The 13,146-nt window shown below is 38.3% G+C and overlaps 1 protein-coding gene across 2 annotated transcripts; it reads left to right on the top strand.

Moving 5' to 3' along the window:
- The first annotated feature begins 425 nt into the window (after positions 1–425).
- Positions 426–12,869, top strand: LOC105044366 (pumilio homolog 1). 2 transcript variants are annotated; one of them, XM_029264386.2, is made up of 9 exons: positions 426–1,646; positions 6,643–8,201; positions 8,622–8,763; positions 9,043–9,150; positions 9,263–9,475; positions 9,572–9,682; positions 10,345–10,539; positions 11,975–12,179; positions 12,372–12,869. In XM_029264386.2, the coding sequence occupies exons 1-8, from the start codon at positions 1,023–1,025 to the stop codon at positions 12,176–12,178; spliced, it is 3,156 nt and encodes a 1,051-aa protein (XP_029120219.1). In that variant the 5' UTR covers positions 426–1,022; the 3' UTR covers position 12,179; positions 12,372–12,869. The 2 variants fall into 2 exon arrangements, with proteins under 2 accessions (XP_029120219.1, XP_010920533.1); XM_010922231.4 differs by having other exon boundaries at positions 430–1,646; positions 11,975–12,149.
- The last annotated feature ends 277 nt before the right edge of the window (positions 12,870–13,146 follow it).

The following is a 13,146-nucleotide window of genomic DNA, read 5'->3' as shown; positions in this document are numbered from 1 at the left end:
ACCTAAATTAGATGGCTCCATATCGCGTAGAGAACTAAAGATCCGGAAATATCGTGAGACCGGCAATTCATGGATTTAGTTATAGCAACGAAACCTTAGGCTAGATTTTTTGCGCCGGGGAACCCTGGGCACGTGCTCCCCCTCGCGAGCGAATCCAATCCCCCGCAGACGTGGCGCCTCGAAACCCCGCGCTTTTCTAGCACGAATCAGAACGCACAACATCATAATTAGGACTTCCCACAATCACCAACCACCACCTGGACCACTTCCCATCCCCTCTCTCTCTCTCTCCTCTTATTGCAAGAAAAAAATACCATAAAAACAAACACTTATCAGGATTTAAAACTTTTAAACCGAAACATTTGCTGAAAAACCGGTAACAGGAAACCTTTTAATCCCATTCAGATGCATTGCATTAACCGGATGTTTGCATTTCGGGCATTTAATTCGCTATTAAATCCTTGCAGTAAAAAACCCTAAGGGCTCTCGTCGGGCCGCATCCTCTGTCCCGCTCGATCATAGCCGCTCGTATGTGAATCCGACGGTCGCGATCGCCCGTGCCGTTGTGCATATCAACCCCCAGGTGCTCGCCTCTACCTCCTCTCGCTACCTCCCCACCATCTCTCTGCTCCCTGTTCTCCTTCTCCTTGCAACGGCTCCAAGAATCGAAGAAGGATTGATGGCTGAATCCGTGATCGATCGCGGATTACGGCGAGCTCTGGTGTAAAAAGATCGCGCCTTTGATCTCCGGTCGCTGGATTCTCGAATGAGTTCGAGGTCGGTGCCACCGGGGGCCTTCCGGTTCCTCACCAGGGGAATGGTCGGTTCTGGAGCTCCGATGTTAGGGTTTTCGTTGTCGGACTCGTGGTTTTGATCGCGAAAAATTCGATTTTTGAGCCTAAACCTCGTGTTTCCGGTTCCAAAATTTTTGAAACCTTCGAGCTTCGCAAGTTGCTTCCTTTCTCTCTTCTTCGCGAGCTTTTTCTTTTTTGTCTTCTTTTCGTACTGAGAGCCCGCTGACGATGTTGTCGGAGATGGGAATGAGGCCTTTGATGGGGAGCGGAGGAGATGGGTTTAGCGGGGAGGAGATGGGGTTGTTGCTTCGGGAGCAGAGGAGGCTGGAGGCGATTGAGCGAGAGAGGGATCTAAATATTTATCGCAGCGGCTCCGCTCCTCCCACTGTGGAGGGGTCACTGAGTGCCATAGAGGGGCTTTTCGGTGGGGATGTCGCTGGTGTGCTCCCTGATATCTCGAGAGCCAAGAATGGCAACGGGCTCTCGACGGAGGAGGAACTCCGGTCCAGTCCAGCCTACCACTCTTACTACTATTCGCAAGTAAATCTGAACCCCAGGCTCCCGCCGCCTTTGCTCTCGAAGGAGGACTGGCGGTCCACCCAGAGGTTCCGATCTATGAGCTCGGAACTGGGGGGGATTGGGGACCAGGGGAAGTCTAATAGGGCGGAGGATGGGGGCAGCAGATCGCTTTTCTCGACGCAGCCAGGATTCAATCTGAAAAAAAAAGATCGTGAGGTGGAACCGAGGAGGGCGCCAGGTTCTGGGGAGTGGCTGGACAAGGGAGCAGATGGGCTTATGGGGCTGCCGGGAATAGAACTTGGCCGGCAGAAGAACTTTGCCGACATCCTTCAGGTGATCTTTGATGACACGAGATATATATATTTTTTTACCGTATAACATACAAACTTCTTTTATTTGTTCCATCTATATTATTGAAAAAAAAAAAATGCTGTAAAAGCTTCTGCCTTTTTTAACCTCATGATGCTTGACAACTACCAGATGATATTTATCTAATTGATATTATCTGTGATCACTTCTTCTGATGATTTTCCCTTTAGTGACTTATTTGAAGAATTTAAATCCTCATAGTGCTATCATAATTGTTCATTCATTTATTTTGTTGGTGTTTTTGGTTAATCTTTTATGTTGCTATGGTTAGTTTCGTGCTTGCTTATGGTGAGTAATAGATTATGTGATGTTTCTCGGGTAGTTGGGAGGCACACTTTGAATGAATGCTGGCAGATTCAGGAGACTGAGATTCCTGTCAAATAGTCCAGTATGTAGCAAGGAGTGACAATAAAAAGTTTGACTCGCGTTTTGTCTTTTTAGAGGAGGGATAGAGGAGTACATTGATTTTAACTGATTGTAAATGAAATGTCCAACTTTCCATTTTGTTGATTCTTCTGCAATGGTTGATCAGTGGCTACCAATTGATTTATCAATTATTTCATCCCTTTAAATATGCAAGCCAAGAACTCCTGAACAATCTGAATAACCAAACTTTTGAACCGTAGTCTCAATGCATGTTCTGCTTGGTTGATACTTGAATTTCGAATCAGGTGATGCAAAATCATGAAGAAAACCGTCCATAATTATCATGATTTATCATGTATGTAACAATTTTTGTTAACGGTGACATGATATGCAACTTTATGAATATTCCTACTTACTTACCTGTCATTCTATAGCCTTCTCATGTCATCTCATTTTGAATTGTTTGTTATATTGCTACATCTTTAATTCTTTGTTCTTTTTAGCCCACCACCTTGTTGCTTCCACTGCTTCTTCTGGAGACTCATTCCTGCCTTTAATTGTTTTGGCCTGTCCATTTTATTTATTTATGTACCCCTTTCAGTTGTATGCTCTAATATTGTTGGAAAATCTGGTAGTGCCATCTCTCAATATTATTCATAGTAGTCCTTTATTTTGGCCTAGTTGATATATGTCTGCTGTCAGCGCAATCGTTTTACTAATTGCTTTTTCCTATTCATTTTCATCATGTTGTTATCTAGAGCTTGGTATATTAATATATTAGATCATTACTAGTTCGCTAATTTGACTTAAATTATCCTGATGTTCTTTCTACAAGGATAATTAGCTTGCCCCTTCTTCTATTAAACGATATATGCACATAATTGACCTTCATTCACTTGTTCAACTAAACTTGTCTGGTTAACTTTTCTGAACTTATAAAGGCTCTACTTTTTAAAACATTAAGTTGTACTTAAGTACGTTCTAGACTCTGCATATGGAACATAATTAGTTGGTTTACAATTTTGCTTGCTATTCAACATCTCGTCAAGTTCTACTGTCACTAAAACAGACTTTTTTGTGCAATTTGGACCTCCAAAATGCAGGGCATATTGTGGCATGTATGATGCCATTGCTAGGTTGGCATGGCACTAGCATGCAATACTTCAACCCTAGATATCCACATGTCAAAAAATTGAAGTGACAAAACATGTATATTGCCTGGATGACATGTTTTTCTTAGCAGTCTCATGGATAAGCAATGTTGATCTTGATGCAAATTCTTTTTTTTTTTTTTTAATTGAACTTCTTTCAAATTTGATGTTAGTTTGGATTTCTCATGAGCTCTCTCTCTCTCGCTCGCTCGCTCGCTCGCTCGCTCTACGCACACATAAACAAATATAAATTCTAATTTTTCACATTCTTTTTTATGGAGATATTTTGGTGCTTGTCGTGCTAAATCCATATCAGGGTCACCTTGAAAATCATGTTTATGCTGCTTATGGGAGGGGGAAAAAAAAACAAAGCAAGTAGATGTAGGAGGAGTGGTAAGTAGGAAGAGAAATGATGCTGCTATACTCACTTTTAAATTTGTGGCATTTATCGCATAATAAACTTAGTAACAGAAGGAAGAAGAGAAAGATTATGTTGCAATGAGTGTTTAAGAATGTTGTAAAATGGTGGAGGATAACCAGTGTCTGGTAGATAATATAATAAATGCATGTTTGGTCAGTGCACCAGTAATACCAAGATTTATCGTCTGGTTTGGTTTGAATATAGTTATGGATTGACCAGACACCATATCATATATAATATTCTGATATCTAGGAAAATGACAGGCTGCGAATTCCAATAGAAATCCTTGTTTAGATTTTGAATTTTAGACAAGTGAGCTTCATAATTAAAAATGACCCTTGGTTTCCTTCATGAATACTTGGTGACAAATAGTGTTTAAAACCTAAACATCTTTCTTTCTAATGGTTATTAGAAATTTTAGTTGCTCGTTCTTTACTTGGAAACCATCATTTTATTTGTTCATTATTTAATATTTTCATGATAGTGCATGAATGACGGTAACAAATGGAGAGTCCTAAGTACGTTGCAAGTACAAGATTCATTGTTGCAGGACTTTAGGACTGGTTTTAGAAATATGTATCTATTTTGGAGGTATTCTGATAAGGAGTACGATGGGAAAATAAGTGAAGGGGTGGTGGGCAAGAAGTTATATTGTATACCAAATGCAGACATACAATCCTTCAAGGAGATGAGTTCTAATAGCAAAATGAATACATTTAAACAGCTAAAATCTTTTCTGAGCACTGAAAAATTGAAAGCCCTTTTAGATATGATTCTCTCTAATGGATTGCATAGTTTCTTGTGTATGAAAATTTTGTCAAATCATTTCACATAACATACATTTAGTACACACTTTGTGGTTAGCAACAAAAACATGCCTGTCAAGTAAGAGCAACACGTTCTCTTAATATCACTAGTACACCTATTGCTGACTCAGCAGTGGCCTGGCAGCATATATAAACATACATATGCTATTTTTCTTTGTACATGTCCTAACTGAAGTTTGGACTTCTTGGTCTTTTCATTGTTGATATACTTCTAGATTGTCAACTTTTTTGACATCCTGCACTTTTTTTTAAAAAAAAAATTGGACATTATTGTACTTCAGGAATGAAGGATTTATAAATTTTTCAATCTGAGGAACCCAAACCAATGATTTCAAATCAATTATGTGATCCTCTATGTTTTGCTTAAAATAAGGAAAATGTGATCTTGCCAATATGTGCTATTTTTCTAGAATATTAAAATATGTGCTATTTTTCTAGAATATTAAGTTTTAAACCTCTGCATATATGCTATGAAGCCTTGACTGTTTTGTTGCCCAAGTGTTTGTTTGACTTTCATTGGGATTGTTTGGTCATTTGTCCATCTGATTCAAGCAACTTTTCTTTTCCTTCCATGCTTAATTTTTCCAAATGGTAAAACAAGTCATACGCTTCTTTATTATCCCAGTTCTGTCATTTCTTTTAAAACTTGTCTATTTGATTTTCACTACTCATTCAACTAGGTGGTCTCATCATGTCAACAATATCACCATTACCTCCTCACCATATAATTTCATTTCGAAACCTGTTGTTCTCCATCTTCCATTGCCATTCCCTTCTATTATCTTCTATTCAGATCATTGAATTTCCTCCCATCCTTCTTTCCAATCACTCTCTTCTGATTTCTACATTGCACCAGTATATATACATACATAGACATATGCTCATGACACATGTAGCGCAAACTTCATTCTCTATTTATACTCGTGCAATATGCATGATGAGGTTAGATCATCATAAATTTTGCTTCATGGACATGTTATTCTTTTTACAAGGGTAACTTTTCACTTGTAGGCCTTGTTGACAAACAGATTACCTAACAAAAAGGGCATATAACTCTATTCAATTATTTCACAGTGGAGTAAGTCCCTAATCCACTACATGGAAATATAATTGAACCAACAACAGCAGAATACTATTTATGCCATTTAGACTAAAATGTACTACAACATTTCTTTATAGCCAACTGATGTGTTTGATAGATGACTTGACACTTGATCTTTTTAATTACCTTGAAATAGTGTATCATATATTAAAAAAAAAAGAACACAGAATCTGTAAATAGTTATCCCTTCCGAGATGATAAATTAGAATTAGAGCATTGGATTGTTCAACCATTGCAAAATACAAATGCATATTGGGTTGATGATGTAAAAAAGAAAAAAAATGAAGGAAGAAGAATCAGTGGTCTTGTAGATATGCTTGTAAGTCTAATTTCAATGGGCAAGCTTTTTGCCATGCACTTATTCTTGTTAAAATTACATTCTTGAATTCCTATTGCATCTGTGTATTTCTGGCTTTGCATTTTATTTTTTTTCCTCTTACCACTTGATGCATCTCAATGCCTCCACTGATGTATAAATTTCTACCAGCATTCTTAGTTATACAATCGAAGCATCTATTCAACATTTTCATCCTTTTGCTTCCAGTGACATTCAGCGTTTGATGATGCATATCAAATTTGCTCTTGTTGCCTTGATGAGAAGAGAATGGGCGATGGATTATACAACATTGAGAATAGATTCATTAAGCTTTATGATGGGAATAATGTTTGTTTTTACAATTTGTAAACTTTCTGTAATGGTTGTTCGTCACAAGCAGTCATTCGTCACTCATTCAGAATCAAATTTGTCTACCAGTATATTATGTTGGAAATCAATGTACTGTTGGCTAATTATTTAATGATTAGGGGTGTATATGTTGGACTTATGATGTAAAACCCATTGAAACTATATTGATAAGTTAACCAACATTACTGGATGCTAGATATCATGTAGCCCAGAGGTCAACCTTATCCAGTGATCAAAAGATATTTTTTCATATTCTTGTAAGTTTGAAACTGTTTGGACTTTGGTGTTCTTCACTACTATGTTCGTTTATCACAAATTAAATGTTTTTTCATTGTGTTCACGAGTTTTGGTTATACATTACCTTTCTATTTGTTGTTTGTAGTAAAATGTTGTCAGTCTTTATTGTAGGACGACCTGGGTAGCACAAATTCCATCTTGGGGCGCCCATCTTGTACAGCCAGTCACAATGCATTTGATGATGGTGCTGATCCATTAGGTTCTGCTGAAGCACAGATTTCTTTACGTTGTGAAATAGGACCTGTTGATGGCCTGCAGTCTGGTGGCAATGTCCAACATGTGGCTGCAGTTCAGAAAAATGATTTACCAACATCACAAACATTTGCATCTGTTTTGGGTTCATCTCTTTCAAGAAGTACTACTCCTGATCCTCAGGTGGTGGCAAGAGCTCCTGGCTTCGGCCTACCACCTGTGGGTGAGAGACTTGTAGGCACTGAAAAGAAGGCTAACAATGGTTCATGCTCCTTTAATGATGTCTCATCTGGTACTGTTGAATCTGATGATCTTGTAGCTGCTTTATCTGGTTTGAACTTGTCGACAACAGCATCAATAGATGAAGACATCATAGCACAATTGAAGCTTCAACAAGAAGTTGATGATCGCCAGAGATTACTTTTTGATCTGCAAGGTGGTCAGAACCATGTCAAGCAGCATCCTTATCTGAAAACTTCTGAGTCTGGACACTTGAGTTTGCCCTCAGTTCCACAATCAACCAAGTCCTCATATCATGATTTGGGTTGGGGTTCTGGGGATGTGGTGGACTTAAGCAATTTAACTTTAATGCCAAATGGGCTGCTGGAAGAGAGCAGGCCCACTCTTGCTGCTACCAATTCATATCTGAAGGCACCTTCTGCAGTTTCAGTTGCTAGTCCAGGCGGTCCTTATTATCCAAATGTAGATATTGCAAATGCAGCATTTGCAAGCTATGGACCAGGTGGGTGCCCTATGAATTCAGCAGCACCAGCAATGATGGCAAATCATATTAATTTTAGTAATGTGCCCCCACTGTCTGAAAATGCTCCTGTTGCATCTGGAATGGCATCTCCTGGCATGGACTTCAGGGCAACAGGAGGTTTTTCTTCAGGATCAAATTTTTCTGGAGTAGCTGACTTGCAAACTCTTAACAGCATTGGGAATTACACAGCTGCAGCTGCTCTTCAGATGCCCATCAATCCTCTTTATGTTCAGTATTTGAGGGCAGCTGAGTACGCAGCTCAAGTAGCGGCTAACTTCAATGATCCTTCCATGGAAAGGGGTTACATGGGCAATTCTTATGCAGATTTACTTGGAATCCAAAGGGCATACCTTGGGCTATTGCTCCAACAAGATAAACAGTATGGTATGCCCTTTATAGGTAAAGCTGGGGGGTTACATCATGGGTTCTATGGAAACCCTGCTTTTGGCCTTGGTTATCCAGGAAGCCCTTTATCAAGTCCTGTTCTTCCCGCTTCTCCAGGTGGGCCTGGTAGTTCTCTTAGGCACAGTGAGCGCAATATACGCCTTTCTTCTGGTATAAGAAACTCATCTGGAGGTGCCATGGGATCTTGGCAGTCGGATAGAACTGATATGAAGGGGGAAAATTTTGTATCATCACTTCTGGAGGAGTTCAAGAGCAGCAAGACCAAATGTTATGAACTCTCTGACATTGCTGGCCATGTTGTTGAATTCAGGTAAGCGCATCTATATGCAGGTCTAAACATCTCAATACTGTTTTTATTAAGATTTATCATTGTTGCCATCACTTATATATTTTGATGCCTAATTGTAAGTCTTCTTGGTATGCGAGCCATCTAAATGAGGCAAATGTTTATGTAAGCTAGCATCTTATTTTACTCGTGATGTCAAATCAATTCTACCAGTGAAGTCATGCTGCTTTAGCGTAGATGTGCTGATATCAGGATATGCTATGCTATGGGCCTTTGAAGTGTAATACTGAATGCTTGAGCATACAACCATCATTGCCTCGCTCACTGCTATACAATGCATCTCAATATGACCTAAAATATATGAACATGCTTGTGGATGCTCTACTTTTCTCCAACTTCATCCAACTTGCCATATGATCAAATAATTTCTCTTTATTTGTTCAGCGCTGACCAGTATGGTAGCCGATTCATACAGCAAAAGCTTGAAACAGCCACAATTGAAGAGAAAAACATGGTTTTTGAAGAAATCATGCCTCAAGCTCTTACATTGATGACTGATGTTTTTGGAAATTATGTGGTCCAAAAGGTATCTTGTTTCCTCATTGCATTCAGCTTTTTGAGGGCAGGCTTTGGTCCAACAGTAAGGTTGCTTCATTGTGACCTGGATTTTATGGGTTTGAAACACTGAAACAGCCTCTCAGCATGAGGGGGTAAGGCTGCATACTTCTGATTGTGACCCTGCAGTGTTGGGAACCTCATGCACCGGGACACCCTTTTTACTTTATTCAGATTTCTGATCCTGGATTTTTATAATTTTTTTGCATGTTTTCCATCAGATGTTGCTAACAATTTGCTTTTGTGTCAGTTTTTTGAGCATGGAAGTGCAGGTCAGATAAGGGAACTGGCTGATCAGCTTGCTGGCCATGTATTGTCACTCAGCCTTCAGATGTATGGCTGTCGAGTTATCCAGAAGGTAAATTTAGTTTTATAAATCTAGTGTGCCTTGTATTGTATGAAGAAGCTTGGTTTTAGTTTGTTCTAGTAGTTGTGACAGCACCACTTTATGTATGATCCTATGAATGCAGGCAATAGAAGTTGTTGATTTGGATCAACAGACTAAAATGGTAGCTGAGCTTGATGGCCATGTTATGCGCTGCGTGCGTGATCAGAATGGGAACCATGTTATTCAGAAGTGCATTGAATGCATTCCTCAGGAAGCAATCCAGTTCATTGTCTCAACCTTCTATGATCATGTCGTGACATTGTCCACCCATCCATATGGCTGTCGTGTCATACAGGTTCATAAGTCTAATAATTGTAGGCTACATGCATGCATGGATTCATGTATCTTTCTACACATTCTTGACTGAATCTTATCAATTTATGTGACACAGAGAGTATTGGAGCATTGCCATGATCCTAAAACTCAGCAGATCATGATGGATGAGATTTTGCAATCTGTTTGTATGTTGGCACAAGATCAATACGGAAATTATGTTGTTCAGGTATGCCATCATTTATTCAAAGTTATCCTTCCAAAAGCACCACTCTCTTTCTTTTTATATGGAAAACAGAAAGTACATCTCTTTTTATTTGGTTTTGGGAGGGGGAGTGGCGAAGAAAATGTACACCTGATAGCTTCTATTTTCTGCTTGGAAAAGCAAATGCTATATTTTCATGAGCTATCAAGATTTTTTTTGCACAAAGAATATTGACTGTGACAAGCAGGGACAATCATGTGTTAGATGCATAATTGATATAAAGGGAAAGAAACGTTGATTTGGATTTCAAATGTTAAACTGCTATTGCATTATTATTGTCATTTATTTATTTTCAAGAAATAATAAAAAAATTTATATCTTAAGAAATTTGCTCCGGGCATTGCTACTTTATCTTTGATTCTTTCTCTCGCTTCCTCACTTCGTTGCTTCATGCCTTCCGTATGTACATTTGTTCTCTGCATGGAATAGGCATGTCCAAGCAACTGTATAGCTTATTTCTGATGTCTAGGTGGATCTCATTTGATGATGTCACTTGAATTATGGCCTCATGTATTGCTTCCACCTAGAACTTGAAGCATATCATTTTGTTTGATGTTTACCTTATGCTTCAGTGAATCTCTTTAGTTTGTTGCTGTAGTGAATCTCCTAAATTTGCATTGTGACAGCATGTATTGGAGCATGGAAAGCCTTGTGAGCGATCTGTTATTATTGAGAAGTTAGCTGGACAGATAGTAAAAATGAGCCAACAGAAGTTTGCTTCGAATGTTGTTGAGAAGTGTTTAACTTTTGGTAGTCCCACGGAACGTCAGATGCTCGTAAATGAGATGCTTGACTCCACTGATGAAAATGAACCGCTGCAGGTTTGTCATTTGTTCACTTTTTGGCATAATTTTTATGAAATTTTGCAATTCTATTTTCGACTTTCTAAGTTGATTGCTTGTTTTGAACCAGTTCAAAACTATAGTTGATAATTGATTTATTGCAATTCAACCATCTTCAGTTTATATACTGTACAGCATGTATACCGACCATCTCTGGTACTTGTAATTTATGTTTCCCTTGGACTTTTGTGATGTTTGTATATTTGAAATGATCATAATAATTCGAGTTTGTTGTAATTGGAGAAAAGAATTATGTTGGTTTGGGAAGAATTGTTCCTTACAAGTAAGATTTGCCATCTCAGTATCATACCCCCTATTGGTACCATCTCATGACGGTATGCTCGGTATGGTATCCGATTTGGTGTACTGATACTCAATATGCCTCTTGTGCCGCATATTGCTTTGGTACTAGTACGACAAACCTTGCTTGCAAGTAATCAATGCCATCTTTTCCATCATCCAACAATATCTTTTTTTACAGATTATATGTGGTTTTTTTTTTTAATCTTGTTCTCTGCTGATATTCTGTTTTTTAAAGAATTACTTACAATTACTTCTATATTAAAGTCTTGGATGTGTATATGCATGCATGCATAAACTTTTAAAAATTTGGTAGTGTTGCTGGATCCTAGTTTTTGGAGTTTGAAGCGTTTGGCACCCTGCACCAGCTCCAACACACTTGCCAATTTGCAAGCAACTTGTCTACCAGTCCTCATTCAACACCTTGCAGCAATATCTTGTTTAACCATCTTTAAGTTTGATCATCTTTGCATATGCACCTAAAATTAACTATAATAGAAGATTTCCTGTTCCTCATTGCAGATAGTTATATGTCCTCTTAACTTTTTCTTAAAATTATCATATCCAACACCTTTTTTTAATCTCAGATAAGTTGTCGATAATGTTACCCTGTATCTTTCTTTTTGGTTCCATCTTATTTGACTTGTTTTATCTTTCTTCTTCTTCTTCTTCTTTTGTTTTGAATTATGTTATTTGCTTCTTAGAATATCTGCATGCAATTGTTAATTCGGTAGGACTATATACATGTAAATATGATTTCCAAATTACATAAGTACATCATGATAAAAAAAGCAGAGGAGTTGAGTGAATGTTATTTGATGGTGCATATTTTATAAAATGTGCACCCTCTCTAAATAGCAATACGTTCCTAAAACAAAAGCTCTTTGTAAGAAAGTGTCGTGCTATAGGAAATTTCACGGACCTGAGCAAATGCTAGGTTACTTGATATCTGAAATATAGTGTGGTTTTCCAAAACATTGGTTTAAATGATACCATGCTTATGCATGACAATATCTATTTTGCTTGTATCTATTGTTTGTGAGCTTCAAGCTTGCTGGCTGTTGTTGTATACATGCCTGTCAACTTACATGCTTGTTTGTGTATATGGTTGCAGGCAATGATGAAAGATCAGTTTGCAAACTATGTTGTGCAGAAAGTATTAGAAACATGCGATGATCAGCAGCGTGAGCTGATACTCTCACGAGCAAAGGTCCACTTGAATGCGCTGAAAAAGTATACTTATGGAAAGCATATAGTTGCACGTGTAGAGAAACTTGTTGCAGCTGGAGGTATCGCACACAAGATTCTTTCATATTAATGTTAGAAACTACAGCCTTTTTTTTTGCAATATAGATAATGGTAGATAGGTCAGTGGCATGCACTTCTTTCCCATGCAAATTATTTTCAATAACCAGAGTACAATGGACTTCCCATCATTTTTTTAAAAAAAATTCATTTGGTTCATGTCCATGGCTTTGTTTTTTAGAATAAGAAATTTTGTTTTCATGCAGAAAGAAGAATCGGAGTTTAGTCCTCGCATACGGCATAGGGCCGGAAGTTGTACAGCTAACAGAGGCTAGTGCAGGCTCCCTTTTTCTATCTATCCATATAGACAGATACAAGCTGGGTGGAAATAAATTAGTTGCTTGCACCAAGAATTGTACATTCTGTAGTTTGCAGTTATAGTGAGTCATGTGATGGTTGAGGCCCCTGGAGAGGAGATATATGTCTGTACTAGTTTTATGGGTGTAAAGATGAGTCATGTGATGGTTGAGGTCTCTGGAGAGAAGATACATGTCTGTACAAGTTATATGGGTGTAAAGAAATGATAAAGAAAAAAGGGTAGAGTGCATCTTTGCGTGACTGTACAAATGTTGCTGCATGGAGAGGTCTGTTGTTTAGGGGAGGCCAATATTTTTCTTTTGTTAAGTATGGGATTCATTTATTTTTCTTATGGTATACAATTTTTTAATTTAAGTCCCTGGTACGAGGATGCATACTTTAATCTATTCTTATACCTTATTAAAGTTTAGTTATGATATGTTGTGCTCCAACTTCTGACAGACCTAGTCATGCCACAATGTTGTTACGGTAATGCGTGTAATTTTGTATATTATCTCTCTTCAAAGATCTGTTTAAGCGGCCGCCAGTTTTGCTTAAGCTTCTCCAATGGTTGCCTCTTAGTTCATCCACTGGTTGCCAAGAATTTGACCATTTTGAAATTTCCTTGGGTATTGAACTGTTCAAAATCACTGGATTTTGAAATTCTCACCGGCTGTAAGGGCT

Source organism: Elaeis guineensis, chromosome 5 (genome assembly GCF_000442705.2).
Source record: "Elaeis guineensis isolate ETL-2024a chromosome 5, EG11, whole genome shotgun sequence".
NCBI lineage: Eukaryota > Viridiplantae > Streptophyta > Magnoliopsida > Arecales > Arecaceae > Elaeis > Elaeis guineensis.
Note: the sequence above shows the minus strand (reverse complement) of the source record. Positions and strands in the feature narration are given on the sequence as shown.

Excerpts from the sequence above, each read along its gene's own strand:
- LOC105044366 (XM_029264386.2), top strand. The coding sequence starts at position 1,023 with ATGTTGTCGGAGATGGGAATGAGGCCTTTGATGGGGAGCGGAGGAGAT. Across the intron at positions 9,151-9,262 it reads GCTGTCGAGTTATCCAGAAG|GCAATAGAAGTTGTTGATTT; the intron begins GTAAATTTAGTT and ends CTATGAATGCAG. Across the intron at positions 9,683-10,344 it reads ACGGAAATTATGTTGTTCAG|CATGTATTGGAGCATGGAAA; the intron begins GTATGCCATCAT and ends GCATTGTGACAG.